The sequence below is a fragment of the Falco punctatus genome (assembly GCF_963210335.1).
Source record: "Falco punctatus genome assembly, chromosome: 1".
Classification (NCBI taxonomy): domain Eukaryota; kingdom Metazoa; phylum Chordata; class Aves; order Falconiformes; family Falconidae; genus Falco; species Falco punctatus.
Genome location: NC_137580.1, coordinates 1,368,838 through 1,391,464, shown reverse-complemented (window position 1 = coordinate 1,391,464; position 22,627 = coordinate 1,368,838). Strand labels below are relative to the sequence as shown.

Below are 22,627 nucleotides of genomic sequence, written 5' to 3'. Positions count from 1 at the left end.
CTCTACATGTGAGATTTTTTTTGAGAATATTTGTCTTCCTGAGATTTAGCCCAGTGGTTTGGTTTTTTTTTTTGTCCTGAAAAGAAAACTATGCAAATGCTGGCAACCAAGGAAAGGGGATTGAAGAGTAGTGGGGACTATTTCAAAACTTGAATTAAGAGATAAGGAGCATCTCCTTCTGGACCTTTCTAACTTGTTTCACAACAGCTGATAATACATTAGAATAGAGAGGACATCAAAGCATCCCTGGTAGTACAAGCCTTCAAGGAGTATTGCATTCACTGGCTGTATGTGAAGACAAATGGAAATCTTCCTGTCACCTGTTTTTTGTAGTGAGGTTATGAATCGTAATCACAGTGATTTCCTTGTAGGCTATGTGCTTGCCCTCTGCTGCAGCACATTTACCCTGCCGAGGAGCAGCTGAATACCTAGAACATGACAGGTACCTGCAGCTAACGAAGCTGGTTCTGTCTCTTCCTTTTTCCATGTCTAGAGATGCCAGGATTCATTTGCGATATAACTTGAGCATCTTGAGGATTGTTCCGTAGATATTTGAAGATCTGTTTGATAATTTTCTTAATCGGTGGTGCTGATCATTGGATTGAATCTTTGCTAAACTTCAGCTAGGGAAAGTTAATAGAGGGGAGCAAGTAAAATGAACATGTCTTGTCATAAGCACTTTTAGTTTTTCTTTGTCTACTTGAATAAAATAATCGAGTAATAAAAGCACACCTTAATGTATCATAAGTAAGTAGTTGTTTAGATGCTTGTGTACTGTGCCTTAGAATGATTGTTGCCTTCTGTTCCAAGTTGGTGTCTTTAAAAGCTGGAAAAAAGCTCTAATTAGAGCAGCCATCTTTAATGGCCTGCTGTTGAACTTCATCAACAAAGTAATTTATTTGGAGGATTCACTTGTGTCGCTCGATCTTGAGAGCACAGAGTTTGCTGTAAGCCACAACAATTCATCGGAGGAGCTCTTACTGAATATTCTGTAGTGGTTTAAGATAAGTTTTCTGCCTGTCCTATCTACAGCCCTTCTGGCACGGCCGCTTGTATCTTCAGGTGACTCGGGCAGTCAAGTGCAAATAGATTAATACAATCCCAATTATTGTTATTTTGAAGATGGCCTTGTGGATTGTGAACATAGAAGGTTCAGTACTGACAGCTGAGTGGTAATATCCCGAGCTGCTGCAGCTGAATCCACCAGGACTTGTCTCTGAAAGGAGTCGGGAACATCCATGGCTTGCTCTGCGGTGTGCTTGTGCCGCTGTGTGCTAGCTAGTGTGCGCCACCAGAGGTGGTGAGTGCCCCGGAACAGTGTTCCTCAAGTCACTGTTCCAGTTGTAACTACTGCGTAGTCAGCTCGTTTGTATAAGAACACAAATACTTGTCTCCGTGAGACACATGTAGTAACACCTGTGGTTTAATAAAGTAGGTTGCTTTGTGGTGCAGAAGTAGTTACTGTAAAGGAAAGGATTAGTTTGTGTCAAGTATTTTAATAGAAAGTTAGTTTGACAGTGTGTTGTAATATTTATAAAATGTACCATTCTGATGTTATGTACAGAATTATGAATTTAAAAACTAGTGTTTCATATTTTGTCTTAAAAATATTTCTTTAAACTTAGTAGTAGTGCTGTTCTGCTACACTTAGCAGACACATTCATTTTTTTAAAAAAAGATTTTCTCATGTACAAACCCTTGCCAAAAGTAAGCAAAAACTCTGACAGCTTCTGTTGGGCTTGAAAAAAATATCTTACTGTTTCTGTTTCAAGGAATATTGTATTTTTAAGTTTTTACTATCCATCTTTTGCCAAAAAAAAGCAGAAAAAAACCCTACAGAGAATACGGGTATTTGCAAGTTAATGGTACAGTTGAACTCATCCTGTCTGTAAAGTTGTGGGACTTTTAAGTCCAACTGTGTCTTAAGTTCATTAGCTTCTAGCTGGCCTGCTTTTTTCTATTTCTAAAACTTCTTACCAAATTATCACTTCCTTTATTGTAGACAGAAAAAGAATCTTAGCTTCATGGTCTCACTAATGAAGTGAACTATGCCCTGTTTTTGCATGACACTGATAACAAAGTAATCTGTATGAACCGTGACGATGTTTTGTATGCACTTACTGAAGAAAACTTCCCTGTCATTTCACCATGGGTAGGTTACCACTGAAATGCATCCTTTCTTCTCTAACTGCCTTGGTTGGGAATAATTGGGATTTTCAGAGAATTTAAGGTTGGTCTTTCAGATGGAACCTGCAAGTAATACTATATAAACTGAAGTGAACCTGTTATCTCCTCACAGGGTAAAAACAACAGTGGTGCTGATTGATTTTTTTTTTTTTTTTTTTTTTTTCAAGCTTGAAAATTCTTCTATTAGCATATGTTGTTTGGATTAAGTGATTGCATGATTTCTGTAACTCATTAACAACTCTGTTCATCCTTGTTTTGCAACAGAGTGTATGTGTAGGATTTCAGTTCTATTATCTGTAGTCTACGTGTGTGCAGAAATGTAAGCAATAGTTAAATTTACTCTAGCTCTAATATACAACTAGTAGTATGTTACACATTAAGCTCTAAACTACAGACATTCTCACTGGGGGGTGTCTGTTCATTCCTCCACGTAACTTCCATTCCATTTACAGCAAAAGACCACCGCTGAAATATCCATGGAGCAGCTGTGGCAGAATGTCAGGATTTTGTGACTGGTTTTGTTCTTGTTGTTTAAGCTCCTGAATCAGGCAGCAAACTTTTTTAGAGGTTTGTGCGTTTAACAACATTGGCTGTGTTTTCATTTTCTTCTTCTTTTCCCCTGATGGCTGGAATCAATGTAGGTAAATACACCTGCTGGTGCAGTGCTCCCTTGGCGTGGTTAGCCGATACCTTTACAGTGACAGGTGGTGGTCTGTGAAATAAAAGTAATAGCAACTTCAAAGTGTGCCAGTTGTTCAGGGAATTCCTGTTACTGGTGCCCTTTTTTTTTTTTTTTTTTAATAGAACACAGAAAAAAAAATCTTTTAAAGAAAAGGTTTTGATTATACTTCTCCCAGTAGAGCTTTACAAAAACAGTTGTATTGTAAATGTCAGGGGGGTTCGTTTGTTAGAAATGGTGATTTCAGAGCTCTGCGTGGAAAACGCTTTCATGCTTTAGATGAACAGGAAGTTTCTTGTCTTCACCCTCTGCATACTTTCCAGGTAGACTGAAATACATTTTGGTTCTATTTCTGTTTGTTGTTAAATTATTATTTTGATTGCGGGTGTTCTGTAAAATACCAAAAGCAGTGAGCTCTGCCACTTGAATATAGCTGTGAAGTTGGGACTGCATTTTATGTTTCTACTTCCTTAGTATTTGTTATTTAATGATCCTAATGGAGTAAAAAATTCAGTTTAGCAAGAAATCCAGTGGCCTTGGTTTATTTGAACATTCATATCTACAGATGGGAAGAACCCAAAGTTGTTACATTTCTGAGACAAGCATACAGAGGTGGTTAGAGAACCTAACCCTGCCAACGAGAGGAAGGCTTTTTGTGAAAGTGTCCGCCTGAGTCTGATCTTGACTCATTTGCAGACGCTATTTAGGCTTTGTAGAATCTCAGGGTAACTGAACAAGAAAAATGCACCGTGATACTCTGACACTTTGATTTTTTGTTTTCATTGTAACAACATAAAAATGTTTAAGATACTTCTCTGTTGAAGGTTCAGTCCCTTGAATTCACAAATGTATACGGTCTCGGTTACAGGTGAGATTTTTGTTGGTGACAGACTTTTGTAAATTTTTTCGCTACTGATTAATTTCTTGTAAAAGAAATGAAATCACAAATTTACATATAGAAATTTACATTACAGTTGTATTTAATAATATTATATTAAGCAACAATGATATCAGATGAGCTTATAATTTCAAAACTGAAATGGGAAATATAAACCAAGTAATTTCTCTCACATAGAATTTTAGGATCTGGATGTTCTAAGTCTGAAGAATGTTTGCCTTCACGTTAATTTCCACAGGCTGTGTTACCACATCCATTTTCCTCATAGCCTCACTTAAATTGCTGTGTAGGTTCTCTGTTGCTGTACAGGACCTTGACAGATTAGGTCCTCTTCAGCTCTGCAGGATAGACGAGATTTTTTGGCAAGTTGTTTTCACTTGTCACCAAATTGTCCTGCACCCCTTCCTGTCCCTTGCTTCAGCCCCACACGAAAGCAATTTAATGTGAGGCTTAAAGCAGATATTAGGATGGCTTTTGCTAACGGCTAGTATCGCATACTGCTGAAGCCATTTTACAAAACTGTCACAAAATCGCCTCCAAACCAAATAGATGCATTGCTTATTCTTGCTACAAACTACAGCAATTTTTAAAGTAGTCTCTGGTCTGTGTAATGTTTCTTCTGTGTATAGGCGTGCTCCTTTTCCTACCTCCCACCTCTGAGATCAGAATACTGGTTGTTATTTTTCAGTCTCCTGTCATTAATGGTATTCTATACTTTCTTCAAATGTGTGGTTGTGTTACAAATGTCTTCTCCGTATTAATGTGCTTGCTTGCTGCTGTCAGCAGTCCTGTGTCACTATAACAGCTTTCCGGACACATTCTGAGTACACCCATCCGGGCTCAACTGTTGGTTAATTTTCTCTCTGAAGTTTGCTTTGTGTATGACATAGACTGTCTTGTATTATTATTTTGCCAAGTCGTATTTGGTAGGGAGGATCAAAGTTCTGGATGTTAAGACTTCTTAAAGGTGGCATGATTCCTAAAGCAGTTGGTTTTCTTGATGTTTGGGAAGCAAGCCTACTGTCTACCTTTTTTTTTTTTTTTTTTTTTTTTTGGGGGGGGGGGGGAGAGGTGGGACGTAAGGGTTTTTTTGTATTTGTAAATACCAAAAATAACAGGTAATACTGTATTGTCCTGAATTAACTAACACTGATTAAAATGCTGGCTACAGGAGTTGCATTTCTGAAGGTTGAGGGAGGAGTTACTCAAACTGAGAAGCAGCATCACAGTACGTTCCAGTACGACAAATTTAGGATTATTCTTAGCTAGGTCGTGAATGCTTATTGTTCATAAGTAGATGCTTGATGGTGTATGTGGTTATTTATTAAATGCAATGTGCCAGGCTATTTGAAAATAAAAACAGTTGTGCTGCTGGCTTAATACTACTCCTGGATATTCATTGTTACGGAAAAAAATTCCAAGGCATATTATCATAGATCATCTGTGAGGATAAAGGTTGAATTGGCAGGCCAATACATACAGGAGTATAAAGGATCTGAAACTTGCCATAAATTAGTATTTTTATCTAAAGCATTTTTCCTGAGCATTGGGGAGCGGCATAGACCTGACAGTTTCCTACTTTATTGCATAATCAGTTCTTTACCTACATAAGATTTTTTTTCTGAAGGATTCACAGTAGTAGATGATGTAGAGCATTGTAGATTAAAAGGATGAATGTAAAAACTGTCATAAACAAGCCTAGCTCATACGCAGTCAAGTGTGTTTTGCTAGTTTGGTTGTTACTGAAGACTAATTTGTAGGTTATAAAGTAGAAAATAAATTACATTGGAGCAGCTGTAGCATTAACAAACTGTAACTAGTTAAATTCAGTCTGTACCCATTCTTACAAATCCGTCAACATGAAAAGTCGTGTGATGTCACTTCTCAGCAAGAGTTATGACAATTTTTGTTGCTGGTTAGTGAGAGTGCTAGCCCCACAGAGTGGATCTTTAGTGGGTAACATCACTGCCACATGCCTTTACCTGATCTCAGAACGCTGCTTCTCTCTGCCCGCTGTATCCCGTTGCTAGAGGTTACTGTTCCAGTACCGGGACTGGCAATAAAATCCACCAAAAAAAGCAAGTAATGAGCAAAGAACAATTAAGTAATAGTGATGCACTGAAGACAGGGTTATCTGGAGTGGGGTTTCAGCTGGATGAATATTTTGCTGCTCTGAAAGGGGCATCCTCCAGTGTCTGTTCTCTCTTGGTTATGCAATTGGTTCTGGTGATTACGCAGCTCCACAGAACAGGTCAGCTTGCTGGTCTGACTGAAAACTATGATTTTTTTTTTTTTTTCTTTTCTTGGAGCATGAGTAAGCAAGCTCTTCTACTGTACAAATACCAACACCAGGTAGGCTGCAGGACTGTGCAGGAGCACACTGAGGAGCACAGGAGTTACCCCGCTGGTAACAGCACCTAGTTAGACTGGCAAAAGATGCTTCTTCAAAATTTTCCTGTAGAATGCAGTAAGGTCCCTGTCTCTCTGCAGGTTTTGTGATCCATCCCTCGAGCCAGATCCCTATCCTACTATTTCTCCCCAATGCAATTCAGTAAGAGACATGAGAAATCGAGACTTGAATCCAGGACTCCCACTACTTCAGGGAGCATTCTTATCAACAGGCTATTGTCATGTTCCCCATATTCTCTCCTCTGCCATGTAAATATTTAATTATCTACCATGTTTCCCATTTTCAGGATGGGAAATCACCGAGCAGTCTCCATACAATCTTTTTCCCGATGCCATTCTCTTTGTTAAAATGTGAATTTGAATTTCTTCTGAGGTGGCTTTACAACTTAGATCTTGTACTTCAGAGCAACTGCTCTTACTACACCGCTTTATCAAAATGCCAGCACTGTGAATTCGGTCTCCTTGACTGGCTATTTAATTGAAAGCCGCTGAGAGATGTGCTTTGTGTTAACGCTGCTGTGTTGTGGACAGACTGTATCGGGCTGTTGGGGGGTTCTGTCACAGGGATGTCTGGTTACTGAATCACAAAGACGTTTAGGCAAGAGACAGGTGCCGATACGCTCAGTGGAGTCAAGATAACATCTCCAGTCACATTCAGGAATAGAGCTATAACCCTGGAACTTAATTTGAAAAATCAAGTCTCTTTCAGAGCTGAGAATAGAAGTTTGATCTTGCATAAAGTTGTACTTTATAACAATAATGTAGTGCCTCACTATGACAAATGTAAGTGCTAATGCAAGATAAATATTCCAACTGTCATTTATAATTGTCATTTATGTACCTTTGGTCTGTCTTAGCCATTCATAGTATGCCAATCAGTGTCAAACTTCACCATTATGTTCTACTTTGTACCTGTGATTTTTTCAGGCTTAGTATTTGGGAAGAACTTCAAATGCATGCTAAGACGTCGAGGCAATCTGGTCAGGTAATAGACCATCTCATATAAGTGCTTCTAAAGCATTTCTTGCAGTGAATAACAAAATCACCGAACAATGCAGAACTACTGAAGCCTTTAGTCTCAGAATGCAAAGATGGGAGTGATCCATCCTTGGGGAAAAGCTGCCCTTTGTTGGGAAAATCCAAGAGAGACATAGGCACCAGCGCCCAATGCTCTAAGCTTTATGAGGTCCTCGGTATTTTGTATCAGGTGTTGCTTTCTAACTTTGTAGGTATCCCACACCTGTACATGTTTCTGTTGGTGGGGGTGCATAAACCCAGTAATTCCTGACGCTAGGAAGCTAACGGGCCCTCAGGCTGTAGTCACTGTCTTACCCTTCTAACCTCAGGGCCCGGTCAGACGGGTCTGCTGACATGCTGAGTGCTGCTCAGCAGACAGCTAGAGTTTCTGCATCTGTGGCTTGTTGCGCTCGCTTGCTTAATGACTGCTAGTATTTGTGAAATGCAAAAATGTACGTTCAAATAGTAACCTGCCTGACTTTCCCAGAACACTGAGGCCAAAGAATCTTTTCCTTCTTATTCTCCAATAGTAAGCAGCAATTCATTTATACAAGGTGAACAGGTTCAGTAAGAAACGTGCGATGGTGCGAACAGCACGTGAAGATCTGCTTCTCTAGGAAGGTGGAAGAGTCCACGAGGATACACATCCCGACATACGTCTCTTCCTCTGCCAGTATCGGTAGTACATGGTACCAAGCATCTGGTAAGCATCCCTTGAATACCGGCAGAGCTCGGGAAATGGGCTGAGTTCCTCCACAATTCACTAACAACAAGACATTATGGACAGTTTTCTGGTGAGGAAAGAACAGATGTAGATTTCTGACATCAAGAGTCTTCTATCGGTGAGGTTCCTTAAGTTTTCATTTATTAAATTTCCATAGTAGTCATGTCTGTTCCCAAGGATGTTAGAAAGGCACGTGACTTCATAGTGACTGACGACAGCATACCTAGCTCATGCTGAAGCTCCACAGTTACGGGCTGGGTGTTCTTCTCTCACACCTGTGAAATGCAGTTGAGCAGATTTTATTCTCAAACTACAGGAGATCGCCACGCTGGGCAAGCCTTTCCCTTTCTGCAGTCACAGTTTCGGGCCTGCCATCCCCTACGTGTGAGCAATACAGATCTCTTCCTTTTACACTTGACAAATTTCCATTTATTTTTTTTTTAAATTATGTTCTGGCAATGTTAGCAGTCTATCCATGGAGAACAACTTAATGGATATTATTGTAATCACAGTAATTAACGAGCAGTAAATCTTCCTTACGTGCAGAAACGTTTACTTGAGCCTTGCCTGAAGGTGTTAACAGGACCTGTGCTTGGGATGTGATGCTTCGGAGTAAGCTACACGGTAAAGCAGCGTTACAGCCTGAAGACAAAAGTGGGCGTACTCTGCACTGGTTTAGGTGAGAGGCTGTAGTTGCCATGTACGTTAATCATATGGCCAAGCACACCAGATGTATATGTTTCATGATATTTTATAGCTTTCGGAGCTACAGTCATTCATTTTTATTGCAGGGAATAGGTGGGAATTAGTTTGTTTTCTTTTGCAGTCTAAATAAATATTTTCCTGAATCTTGACTGCCTTACACCTTATTTGGCAAGTTTCCCAAAACTTTTGGAAAAAATACAGTTTTACCATTTCAAAAAGAATCTAATATTAAAAAACCCAAACAAACGCAAAACAGTTTGAATTGTTCATGTGCCAGAGAAGAAAGTCAGGGGCAGCTGGCAAGCCCACAAATAAATTCTAGAGTAGATTATCATTATTATGACTAATCATCGTGGCAAAAATTAGGTGTGAATGGACATAAAGGACATTTGCAGGTCATTCCTGTTGACCTTATTGTCCGCTTCCAATGCAGAAGCTTTTTACTATTTGCAGCATCTGGGAAACTCTTTCCAGTGAATATGAACAGCATTCTCTTCACTGAGCAGCTTTCAGTAAAGCCAGATAATTCTAAATACACTTGATTGTAAATACAGTGGGAGTTTTAGCGGGGTGTACTTTCATTTTCAAATGGATGCAGTGGGGCTCTTTGAGGACTTGCCAGTGCTAGAAGTACGAATGGCTCCCGCCTGTCATCGTGAGCAGGCAGACGCGCAGCCAACTGCTGCTGGGTGCTGAGCCCGCGGTACTGCCGGAGAAGGAGCAGAGGCTGAGAGCTGCAGATTTTGTTTACTGCCCTGGCGTTCTTGTTCCTAGGAAACAATCCCAACCCTGGTTACAAGTATTTAATCAGTAATTTCTTCAATCAAGCAGCCTAAGCAATCTGTAAATGTAGATTGAATATAATTACCTAAGCTATCATTAAAAGATACATCTCAATCAGCAGCGCTTGCTAGCTGATTGTCACCTGAAACCTTGCAATTAACACAATTACTAGTATTTTTGACAAAATAGCTTAGCGTGGCTTGATTAATAGGGCTTTTCAGGAATGGCCTTTTCCGGTATTTCTTTCTGTCAAAGCTGTGAGTCCTGCACACTGTGTTATTTTGAAGATTTTACAGCAGACATGGCAAAATGGATATAGGTAGGATAGGATTTATCTGGCTTCTGGAGATTTAAGTCACAAAGTTCAAGTGCTTGAACTTTTTCATCTGCTTCATGTACTGCTATAACAACAAATTAAAAATAAAGTTAATCCATCTTGTGCAATGAATCAGAGGCTTTAAACTGCATTTGAAATTACTGTTTACTAGGTAACACCCAAACCTAGATTGTGTAGAGCAGTGAGCAGAAAAAAAAGTTGTTTGAATTGCAATTGATTGTTGTTATCAGGGGCTGAGTTCAGTACTGCAGTACCTGATCTATTACATTCAAACCAGCAATCACATAGTGAGCTGGGATTTGCTAAATAAAGTTTTAAGTTAGTAACCAAACCATTTCTTTTTTTCTTTTCTTTTCTTTTTTTTTTTTTTTCTTTCCCCTGCCTCCTTATATGCACACTCCAGTTTGAGGCTTTTATTTCTCCCTGCCTGAATTCCACCTTAACTGCTCTCCTCGCTCTATTTTAACCCATTGTTACCTAATTCCTGTTCTGGTTTATCAAAGCAAGTTATAATTAGCAAAATATAAATGGCCGAAACTTGCTTAGTTACTGTAGTTTCTGCATACCTGAATAGTTTTATGGCAAGAGAATAAGATTTCTTTTATGCTTATGCATTGCGCTGTACAAACAAGCAAAGGGCAGGCTATGCAGCGATGCTCTGATCACCTGATCCTTGGCAGCAGTGGAGTCTGTGGGAAGCCAAGAGCTGTTAGTAGCCAATAATGTTGGGGTACATTTCCACTGAAAAAGGAAAAAAATTTTTTGGTGTGTGTTTATGTACTTTTTTGACTTCTAATTCTTTTCCAGTGGTTGCATATCTCTGATAAAGATCTGAAAGTTTCTAGAGTAACTTTCTGAAACCTTCTGTCCTTATTGTGAACTTCCTCTATTTTTGTTGCTGCCGCTGTTAGCTTCTGATTCTGGGTTAACCTACTAATAATCATCCTGAGTAATTTATGGAAAAAAAATCCCAAAACCAAAAAATGATTTTTAATTTTTTTTTTTTCATTAGAGAATTCAATGCTATTAAAATGCAACTTAGAATTTGTGCTACTGTTCTGGTCCACTTGGAGCCAGTTCTCATTTTTCAAGAAAAACATTTGCTGAAAGGCTGCCTTTTATATAAAGGGAAATTTTGTATTTGTAAAGCCTCGCCCTATTAGACTATTTTAGGCTGATTAAAAATAAGCACATTCCATTTTTCTAGTGAAGATGAACTGAAGCGTAACGTGACACATTGCACCTTTCTCGGTGAAGAAGTGTGGCATTGCGATACTAGGAAATGGCTGAACTTTGGAAAGGAGCTGAGAACTGGCAAATACAGCGCCAATAATGAGCTATTGCAGAAAGCAAAGGATAAACTAAATGTATATGTTAAAGAAAAACAATAATGGTAAGTGTATTATTTTTCTAATTTCTTCTTTGTACACATGGATTTTAAGCTTGCTTGTGCATTTGAGTATTGAGCACATTTTTTACTTTTATACTGTTTATCTACAAAGCCCAGTATTGGCTTGAATGTTATTTCTCAGTTACAATCAAAGCAAATTACACTGTTACCTTCAAGACCACTTTGTGTGGAAACACTGGCCTTAAGAAGTACAACCCATCTTTGTCTTCAGAGTGGAACAGTCACTAAATGTTTGAGGTTTTTTTCACTTTCATAGAGTCTGCAGTACTGCTATAGTAATGATTTTAAATTTTATATTGTAAACTTGCTCTTCAAATGTAGTCTAGATGTAAAATTGCAATTTAAATTTTAGCTTCCATTTCTATTTTGTAACTTGAGTGTTTTTCTAATGACATTTCAAAACTTCCATGTATGTTTAAAATCATCCTGAAATTCTAGAATATGTTCATTTGTTAAATGAATGCTTGAGTTAAAACTTGGTTTTGATTAAAACCTTAGTTTTATACCAGCAAAAACCTATTTATACCATGAGAAATGTGGTCTGAATTGTTTTTATGAGATTATACACTGGGTTTTCCCCAGTTGCTTTTAACAGACATTGCCTTAGGTTTGAAATACTATTAATCTAGGCCAATATTCTGCTTTTCGACAGTCAACTAGCTGAAATGAAAGTGCCTTGCAAATGCTACCGAACTGGCTTGGGGGTGTCAGACATCGTTATCCCTGCGTGGTGCTGCATTGTGTTTACTGCATAAAGTTTAAAATGCATTTCCCAGTGTTCCCTATTTCCAGTGTCTTGGGTTTTGTTTTTTTTTTTTTTCCATACCACAATGTCCTGGCCTTTAACAAATTATGAGGGTTTTTTTGTGTTTCAGATCATTACTGTTACTGTCATTAAGATCAAGTATTTCCTGGGACAGAATGAGAGACAGAAGTTATATTTGAAGGAAATAGCCACAAAGAATTTCTAAATTAAGTGCATTGGGAGGAAGATGAGTGGACATTCATACACTCAAACTGATTAAAGGAGCATAATAAAGCCACCTGGTTTCTGCAGAAGGGTAAGCGAGAGGATTACTGTAATCCTTTCTAGATGTAAAGATACATGAATAGATTCCTTTGAGGAATATGATTCTGTTAAAAGTGCAATGTATAGAAAAAAGCTTTTTCGTTGATAGGAAATGATAAACTTCCGTGCCATCTGCTTCCTGGATCCTGTGATCCTACTCCTGCCTGGTGCAGGATGTATATGCAGATTTCTTCAAAAATCTGCCCTTGCTTTACATAAACTGCAAACTGGTAGAATACAGGTGAGTTCCTACGTGAAGATGCGATGGTAAGGCCCGCTTTGAGTACGGTGTCCTTGGAGCTGGCTGGAAGCAGCCAGGGGCACGGACCTGGCAGCGAGCTTCATGCACAGGCCGGTTCTTAATCTGTTGAAATGCGCAGCTGGATTTACTCATAATTTGAGATTCAAGCCTGTTTGATGGGAGCACAGAGCACTTGGATTGCAGTTCATTTGCTTAGTTGATCTAAAATGTGGATGGAGATAATACAGGTCGGTGTAAAGGACAACACAGACAATGGTGTGTGAAAGGACTTTGGTCTCAGCTCTATCTGTAGCCGAACCGGTCGAATGGGCCTTCTCTCAAAACAGAGGCTCTTGGATCACTTTTCTCTTCAGTTTCTACACAGAAACCACACAGTTTCACCCCACATTTTAGTCAGGCTCTGCTGCTCGTCAGCACCTTCCAAGAGGTCTCTTTTTACTCTGCCAAATCTCTCTTCGGGTCTCACCTGAAACCTTAGTGTTAAAAGACGACTAGTGTTGGGATCTTTTCACAGGACGATCGTACCACGTGAGGAATAGCAAAAAGACTCTCATGTTGTTTGAAGTTGATTTTATAATAAAAATCATAAAGCATACAAACTCTGCAGGGAGCTGCACTTGGTGTCGGAATGGCAATTCAGTAAGTTAAATAACTGACGCACTGCCTACGTTTAGCCAGTACGGTGTACGCTCTGAATTCTACTCGCCGTAAGTATGCTTGGTGCATTTTTTAATAAGTTTTTCTCTGGAAAACAGTTTTATCATTCGGTTCTCCCCTTAGATTGGATTTTATGTTGTTGTTTTTATTTTAGTGGATTTTAGCACATTTCCACAATTTTCTAAATGGATTTTGAATGTGTGTTTTGAATATTCAAGTAAAAATTGGACATAATAAACAGCCTTTCAGGCATTAGAGGAATAAAAAGACAAACATGCAGCATATTAAGTTGCATTAGATGCTGAATCCTGGCTGTCATCAGGTAATTTCAGTACAGGTCTAGCTGACAGCTAGTTAAATTGCATAATGCAGAAAGGTACAAGAAAGATGCTGCAGAGTTTTAAATCTTCTAGAGATTTTGTTCAGAGAGAAAGAGGGCTGCAGTTGCTGTGAAGTCCGTGAAAGACCTTGGAATACCTTTTGATTCTGCGTGAAAGATACTTAGCCACTAATGATGAACATTGATACAGGTATTAAGGATGGCATCTTCCACTTCTTTGAAAGTCCCCTTTCACTGTCAAGATAAACGCTTTTTCTTATATTTTTTGGTTCCAGAAAACCAAGTGAGAACTAGCACCATTTTACACAGGAAGGTGGATACAGAAATAGTTGTATAATAAAGGTTTGTAGTCACAGCTGTGACAGTCACATCTCTAAATTTGAGTGCATGTTTTCCATGTAAATTTATTTCTCCCTCAGTGAACTACTAAGAGAAGTCCAGTGCTTCGGTCCTCAAATCTATTTGCTGAATTTGCATTGCCATCAAATGGCGGCTGTGCATATATAGGTTAAGAAAATGCATGTCTGGCTTTAACAAATAGCTGGCTATAAAAAGTACTTCAAGTAACGGTATAAAGGCATGAAACTGGGCATAAAATCTGTTGATTCTAACCGGAATGTCACAAATTGAAAAATAAATGTTACTTTCAAAATGAAAGACATACTCTGCCTAAACTTACTTAAACTGTAAGAATAACATATAAAGCAGAAACTGAATACGGCGTTAGCATTTTCTAGGTTTTAAGTTTTTACTTCCAACTTGCGTGACCTTGATTTGATCCTCTAAAAGCTGTTTCAGCATCTCCGCTGTGTTCGGAGTGCTTTATCAGGTTAGCTTTGTGGTATATAGAACCAGAAAAAGTGGGTTTTTTTCAAGGTTAAAGACAGGTTTCTGTTATGAGTCGTGCTATCAGTTTGTAATGTTAATGTCTAAAAAAAGCTCTCTAAAATGGTAAGACTACTTAGAAGTCAGCTTTACTGGAGCACTCCTTTTTATGTCAGAACTGCCATCACCCCCTCTTTCAGAATGCATCTAGTCAAAGCTTACATTAGTCTGTCAGTCCTAATAGTGTCTTGCAGACACTGGCAATATCCCATTTCTCTGAGCTGCGTATGGGGGACAGGTTAACTAACTACTCTACATCAGAACCCCAAGGCTTTTTAAAAAGGCTGTATTTTTTAAAAAAACTATTTACGTTGGCTTTCATAAGGGATATAAATGACAGAAGATGTTTGGGATAGACAGTTCCCTCTTTTAACTTGGGCTTTGTTATTCTTTATAGCCTTTGCAGTTGATTGCTTGCAACCCAAGCCCTTAAAATGGGTAAGCCAGATAGGAATCTGAAATGTGTGTTCAATCACTTGCACTGTAATAGATGAATCAATGTGAAAAAATAAACACATTTGTAAACTATTAGGACAAAAGCTGAAAACCAGGATTTTTATCTTGAGCAAACCCAAGAGAGTCTTTCAAGAGCTTTCTGCTGTTTTGTACACTTGGTTGTAGATTCTTGTTGAAAGGTTGAGGGGGAGATCTAGTCCAAGATAAGTTTTCTTGCTAGCTCGTTTTTGATCAAAGCCTTCTATAAACAGCTATCAGCCACAGCTTGTTCAACAAGTTACATAGCGCTCTCCTCTCCAAGAGGAAGAGGGAAAAAAAAAGTAGTGTTTGCAAAAGCAGTTAAACTATGCAAAGGCAGCTGGTGAGTCGGAATTCACTGTCTCTTCACCGGAATGTAAACACGTGAGATTCCTCCATGCTAGTTCACTGTGATAAGCTCAGGGTATCTTTGCCTTTTATTATTTCCATTTCTGCCTTTCCTCACCTTGTGATGTTATACAACCAGGACACATCACAAGCAAGTTTAGCCTGATAGAAACATACCACCCCTTCAGAACAGATGCCCAAGGGAACACACTCTACAAACTTCTGAAGTTCTTAAATAGGTGGTATTATTACTAAATTATATATATATAAATTATATATTAAACAGGAGATAAGAATTAACTAACTAATTTATAATCTTGTTATTTAACGTATAACAAAATAGCCTTAGTAATGTAAAAGGGCAGTTAAGTTCCGCTTGATAGTAGTGTACCCTGTCTTCACGAAGTTTAGGGAAGAGGTACTAGTCCCAAAGTTGTTTGAGTGTTAGGCGGTAATCTAATTTCTAAATTTAAAACTTTGTTTATGAAATGAACATTTATTCCATAAACAAAACTCATGTTGCCCTTCTTTATTAGCCATACCTTGCCTTGTGAATCCTGCCTTATTTCCTGTTTAAACTTCTTAAATTTATTTTATACCTTTCAAAATTCCTCTGAAAAAAATTTATATTTTATCTGCTAGATGGCACCTCTTGCCTGGATTTATGAGCTAAACATCTGTCTCCTAAAACAACTGTTTGTCCAAAACTGTTATATCAATCAGTGATACAGCCATTCTGAAATATCTTTAGAGAAACATAGATGCTTACAATTCTTAACCTGTTTTTTTGTGCAACTTCATGCACAGTCAGAGGCTTTATAAAACTTCTGATTTGCAATCTCCCTAAGTAAACAGTGAACTACAGCTGTCCAAGCTACTAACCCGCAACCCGCTCTGGGTACTTCAACTGGCTAGCCTACGCTAGCCTAATTTAGGTTATTCCATCTAACATTTGTAGTTAGGATGAAAGTAGCAGGAATAAGGCAGTACAGAAAGTCACTTTTTAAAATACAACTTTTATTCAAGATTAAAATTTTACTATTGTAATCAGAAGATTTCAATGTAGGTTATTTCTCATGCTTTTAAATTATAGAAACTTTGGGAGAAATGATGTTACATAGATTAACCAACTATCAGGACAAAATATTTTATATTAAACACTTTGCCTTAGTTTAGTCCTTAGTTAGCTGGACATACTATTCATTTCAATAAAGAACTCAGATTTTTGCATCCTCAGAGGATAAATGCACTTTTAACTTTCCATATTGCTTATATACTTTTAAAAAACAACAAAACATACATGTTCTAGACATATAAGAACAGAAAAAGAAAGTGATTGCAGTAGCTAATAAAACCAGTTAATACTTTAAACCTGTATGTGCTACATGTAAACAGATACTCACTTCTTGTCTAGCTGTTAAGATAAAAGACATAACAGCCCAACTGGTAATCTTGAACTGCTGAAGTTTGAAAAAGTCACTTCTAGCTTCAGTAAGACCTTAACAGCTGTAGAAGGTAAGTGATCAAAAATGGTTGTGTTTATTTCTTTTTGATTTATTAAAGATTAATCCCTGTGCAAAACATTCAAAACACGTACAAATTTAAAAATAATCAAACACTTTATCACAGTGATCAACTATACAAGTGAGATAGCAATTTTAAAAGATTTAGATGGATAAGCACAAGCTAGCAGCGATGTATTGTTGCAACAAGTAGCATCATATAGAAAGATGGCAGTGGAAAGTCAGTCTTCACCCTCTGAAGTAGCTTGTTTTGTTCTCAAGAGTTCTGTACCTCACTTTAAATAACAGGCTTTGTGACGGAGATATATTTATTTGGAAGGAGTCCATTGAGCAACATAAGGATTATGGTTTCTATGATCTGCTTATAAAAGATTCCTTTCACATAAGGAAAATTTAAAAAGATTTCAAAGGCTACTGAAAAGAAGAAGAAGAAAAGCCTCTGAATTTCTGTTGGTTAGGACAAGAATTAATAGGTTTCACTTGCACCGTGGCATGGGAGATATACATTGCACTGAAGTTCCACATATTTCTAAGGAAAATTAAGTAGGCCTTCCCCCTCAAAAAAACCCACCCAAAACCAGGCACTTAGTTCTCAGAAATGACACTATTAATTCTGAAGTATTTACGTTGGCTAAAGGACCATTTACAAGCTTTTAAAGCTATCTCACACATTTTTGGCAGGAAGCAACACTGCTTCCCATCACTTTCTTTAAAAACAGAATGTGATTCAATGATTTGGCCATATTCTTCATTAGTTTCATCTTCCCTGTTATTTATAGTACATGCTCCGAAGATTTTAAGAATTCTGCTTCTGCTGTACTTCACATCTAGCTTAGCACATGCTGTTTGCTTTTCCCCTTGCTTCATCAAATAGTGGTAAGACAAGCAAATACAAACTGAGTTTTAACCACCTGAGAGGTATGATTTTATTATGCATTTACACGTGGATTGCAGGAAAAAGGTTCAGAAGCGACTAGAATAAAATGTTAAGACCTGGATTTAAAATATGTAATTAAGAAAACTGTACTCATGGTATTAATTTTAGGGCAGTTTTTGTCTTTATCTTCCAAATGTAAGCAAGGTCACACATTCAACTGTGGTAACATTTGAATTGTACAGTCCATTGCTTTTTCAGTTTAAGCTCTGAGGAAATAATGCATGAAGTGGTATTAAAATAAGTATATTTTCTTTTTATTCACCTTTACTAAATACATTTATATTTATGGAAGTGTAACAGTGTAAAAGAATCTAAATTAAAGTTATCAATTCTATAAATCACATATGCTTTAAAGTATGAAGTTTGTCAGCACAGCAGTGACATGTATGTGATAAAAGTTCAATATTGTTATTAGAAATATAACAGTATGTCACAATATATTGCACGCTAGATGTTTACTTCAAAATAGTATGCAGCATACAAGTAGTGTTTAATTTCTATAGGACTACGTCAAATGACTCTTTCCAGATCTGCAGTTTTTTATGTTGTTGGAGCTGTTTTACTAATTACCCAGTGAACAGGGAAAAAGACAAAATGAATTACAGGGAAAGCTGTATGCACTTAAGCAGGTAACTAGAACATCAACATCAAGGAATAGCCTGCATACCTGGCCCATTTTCTGCCCACTGGAAAAAGCCACACTGTTTTTCCCTCTCAAGAGGGCACACAAAAAAATTCTTTCCATTATTGGGACCAATCTTCAGCACAGTCTTCATAACACATCGCTTGCCGTGGTTACAGAATGGAAAATCCAAGTCAGCCCACTGCCAAAAGAAGCAGGTTTTTAGGCACAGTTTTAGCATACGTGATGGCTAAGAATTCCTTACTTTAAAACCGGCGATAGACACAGATCTACAGGGGAGACCCTAGAAGAAACCCTTCCTAGCAGTAGTAGTAAAGGTAGCGTTACCTCTTTCGTGATCACAGATTTTAGATTTTTCTTGAATTGCAACTGCATGCACTTTTAAACTGGTGTAACTTTTAACTGATGTTAACACATTGTTTTCTTCAAATTAAGGCATAATAGTCATTACTGTCTTGAGTTCAGTTATTAACTACCTGCTGGTAGGTGACTGAGTCAAACTCTTCTCAGTCATACATTCATGGGAAGCAGCTGCGGCTGGCAGGTTGGGTTAGGTATTAGTGCAGCAGTGGGAGCAGTTGCCCACGCAGATTACAGACTCTTCGTCCTTGGTTGTTTTCAAGATTTTGGCTAAACAGAAACGTGGGTGATGTCTACATCTAGAGTTTGCCATAGTCGTCCTTCAAGCAAGAGACTGAGCCAAACAACTTGTACAAGTCCCTTCAAAGCAACATTTCTGCTATGCCTCTTTTACATCACACAGAAGCAGATTAAGAGCATTTGCACAAGCAGGTGCCTTCTCAGCAGTAACTAACTAAAACTGTAAGTTTATAACTGCTCTTATGCTTTTAGTTTCAATTCGGTTTGCCATAGTATTTAAAATTACTTCCAACTTTAAATGGATTCTATCTGTCCACAATTACAGATCGCTGCGGCAAGGAGGCTGCAGGAACAAGTGCTTATTAGAAGAGCCCTGAAGCCTTATACGTACTTGGAAGTGGTCACAGCGCGTTTCCCTGGGCAGAGGGCAGGTATAAAACTGCCTGCCCTTGTTTTCTCCGTCCTTTCTCACAACTCGTAGGCTGCAGAGGCGGCTGTGTTTACTGCAGCGAGGATGTCCCGTGCTTAACGTACAGCCGTCATCTGTCCTATTAGCTGGAGGTGTGCTGTAATGACAGGTTACAAAATTACTCCTGCGTAATGTTAAAGGGATTAGCAGCCAAGGAACTCTCTCCTACGGTTACGATAGCTCATTCGGTGTACTTTTACACACAATGACAGCCACAGAACTTCTCTAATGCACCTATTGCATCTTTAAAGCTGAATGATTGCTAATAGTAAGCAGAGAGGACTGTGCTTTTCTTGCAGGTATTATGCCAGTTTCCCTCAGCGTTAGCCCATGGTTTATGTCATTTCAAAGTACTCAAATTAATCTACAAACGAAATAAATATTACCATCACTATTAATACTGCCTACCCCAAATTCCAACATATTCTGCTCTCAGTGGTAAAAAGACCAATACCCAGTAATTACTCCAGGTTGAAGGTATTTGTGTGCTTTACAGAAAGACTCCCACCCTCTTTACTAAAAAGTTACAGTAATGCTCCAAATCCTATTCAGATAAGAAGTCATCCAGCTGAGCGGGTAGAACAGTGCTGTCTGAATGGGGTAAAGTTTCTTTCTTCCTCACGATTGAGATAGAGATTATCTGAATGCAATACACAAGGCTTCACTTAAAAACAGTAACATGAAAACAAGTAATACTCTGAAATGTATCTTTCCAATAATAAAGCAGAAAAGCAGTGATGAAACCTTACTAAAAAGAAAAGATTAATTCACTCTTGTTATCATCTTAGGGATTTTATGTTCTCTTTTATGTCTGGAAGATTGCAGTCCTGCAGACACCAGCAGTTTCCTTCCAACACCTCATTAAAACAACAAAACCTTTGTTTTTGGTTACAAAGTTGGTGTTGGGTTTTGGAGGTTTGGGGGTTTTTTAATGTTTAAGTTAATGACTTGCTGTAACTACCCGTTATCATGACTGATATGGTCTCATTTCTTCTTTGCACTCCTCTACATTCTCAGTTATCCTGCCTACATCCTCAGTTCTCTGTAGTCCTCTACTGAGACAGCAAGGAGAAAATACATTCATACAGAGGTCTTGTTTCAAACCAGTGCTTCAACAATGCAAGAAATAATTTCTGCATTTCAGAACAGACACAACCAAGAATTTTGTAGCATATAATTAATACTTCACATTCACCCTGCATAATTCACCACTCTTAAGTGACATCTACCTTGCACTCCCATTCCTGTTGTGTATGCCTGCCCAACTTTTCCTTGACAACCGTAAATAGGTTCTCACATTTCTCTTAACTAGGCAATGGATGCATTTGAATAGGGCTGCATAAATAAAAATTCAGGGTGCATAGAGCATTGAAGTAGTTACATATAGGATGGGGAGGCAAGTTAAGACAAAATAATGATGGGAAGTTCATCACTGTACCTGTACAGAGCTTCATATCATGGAAGAACATTGAAAACTGCTAGTTCACAATAACTTTAATTAGAATCTATTCATTCAGCTGCCTTCCTTATCTTTCACAAAGATTTCAAGCTCTTTCTAAGCAGATAGCAACTACGATTCTAAGATCAGACAACTCCTCAGGTAGTTGTCTGTGCTTATTGACCTATTAGAGCTATACTGTCCTATTCCATGGAATAGCTGAAATATGAACAGCTGCTTAGTTAACAGAAATTCTGGCCAGATGCCAAAATGAGGACTTTTTCCAGTGACAGCCTAGGTCATTCAGTACTTTTGAAATCTGAGTGTAATTTTAGTTACCCAAGAATAAGTTACCTCTGGCAGAAATCCAAAGACAACAGCGTCTGCACCCAACAGCACAGTATTCCATTAATCTTCAGGGATAAAGCTGGTTTATGGGATTATAAAGACTTGTGTACATTTCAGAATACATACCTGATTGCTGTGTTATATTGGTGAACCGAGGGTGTATGATTGGTTTTCTGTTTCTTCTGTACGTGTTTGAAAGAGAGAGGTTGCTGACAGGAAGACAAAGCCATAGCAGTTACATGTGTTGAGCAATCCTTGTCTGTGCTTCCCCCTGACTGGTAGACATTGGTTTGGGTTTGTTTACAATTGCTTTTTGAGGCAACATGCTGAGAGTGTCCATCAGGTATTTGCGTATCAGTTCTCAGAACAGCTTTGTTACCAAGATCTGTTAAGACAAGAGTTGTGCTTCCAAATGCGGCTTTCCTATTGATCTTTACTTCTGTGCTCGGTTTTCTGAATTCATTACAAGGGTACTTAATTAAGTTTATGTTAAAGGCTGCAGAATCTTCAACATTCTCTGTCTTTGGAACTAAGGAAAAATAAGTCATTGGTTATAATCCATCTGTGTAGAGTGATAACATCATTTTTCTGATCTGGATTCATAAAGTCATCATACAGGGAGTGAAAGAGTAAATTTATCATACCATCTTGAAAGTTGTCAAAACCTGTGACAGATTAGATATAGTACCAAGTTTCTTACAATAAGAAAGCTCATGCACTTTGAGTCACGTACAACATGTGTTTCAAGATAACATTATTATTGCTGGAATAGGGCAAGATGTGAATAGTACTCTGTAAATGAAAGCTATTGGAGAATTAACCATACAAAACTGAATTTGGCCAAAATACAGGAATCAAAACATTTACATTTTTCAAAATAACCTTTCATAACCCCAGCAGTGGGAGATCACAGGGTACAGTACCTCCAGCAGCAATATGTTATCAATTTTTACAGTATTGTTTTACTGCTGACACAAGGAATAATCATTTGTTGGGGTTTCTAGTGCTTTCAGGGTTCCCGTCCTTTCCAAACATTGTGCACATCCAAACTTATTGATCCCTTATTGTAAGAGGCTTCAGAAGCAAGCAGTTCAGACCTTTACTTTGCATTTATTTCCTGGCATGAACAATAGTATGTTTCTTCACAGAATGAGAGGCCCATGTAGCAGGCAATAATCATTCCAAAAAGAGTGGGCATAACTTATTAATGCCAATTTAATAAATAAAGAGTCTGTAGGTAATCTTTCCTGAGAAAGGAGTGGAAAGAATAAATTTATTGGGTCCCTATATGCAGTCTTCGTTAAGTAGCTGCGAAGCCATAGTGTTCAAGAACAGAGTCCATCCTCTTCTACCATCTCCAGCAAGTGTCTCCCTCCTACCTCTTCCCTCCATACAAGGAAGAGGGAATTAAGCAGAATACAAATGGGTAGATAAGGCATACACAAGGACACGCTCTCTCCAAAGCCACTGTCACTCAGAATCAA

General features: G+C 38.2%; 1 protein-coding gene across 3 annotated transcripts in view; it reads right to left on the bottom strand.

Moving 5' to 3' along the window:
• Positions 1–26: 26 nt before the first annotated feature.
• Positions 27–22,627, bottom strand: part of NEIL3 (nei like DNA glycosylase 3) — a 64,048-nt gene continuing 41,447 nt past the window's right edge. For 2 of the 3 annotated variants that reach the window (XM_080405115.1, XM_080405116.1), the window contains exons 8-10: positions 21,270–21,672; positions 19,280–19,454; positions 27–18,469 (exon numbers count right to left, since the gene is read on the bottom strand). In XM_080405115.1, the coding sequence (XP_080261241.1) occupies positions 18,293–18,469; positions 19,280–19,454; positions 21,270–21,672 (755 nt within the window). In that variant the 3' untranslated portion in view covers positions 27–18,292. Of the gene's footprint in view, positions 18,470–19,279; positions 19,455–20,318; positions 21,673–22,627 lie in introns of those variants that run through there. The other variant, XR_013930810.1, reaches the window with a different exon arrangement.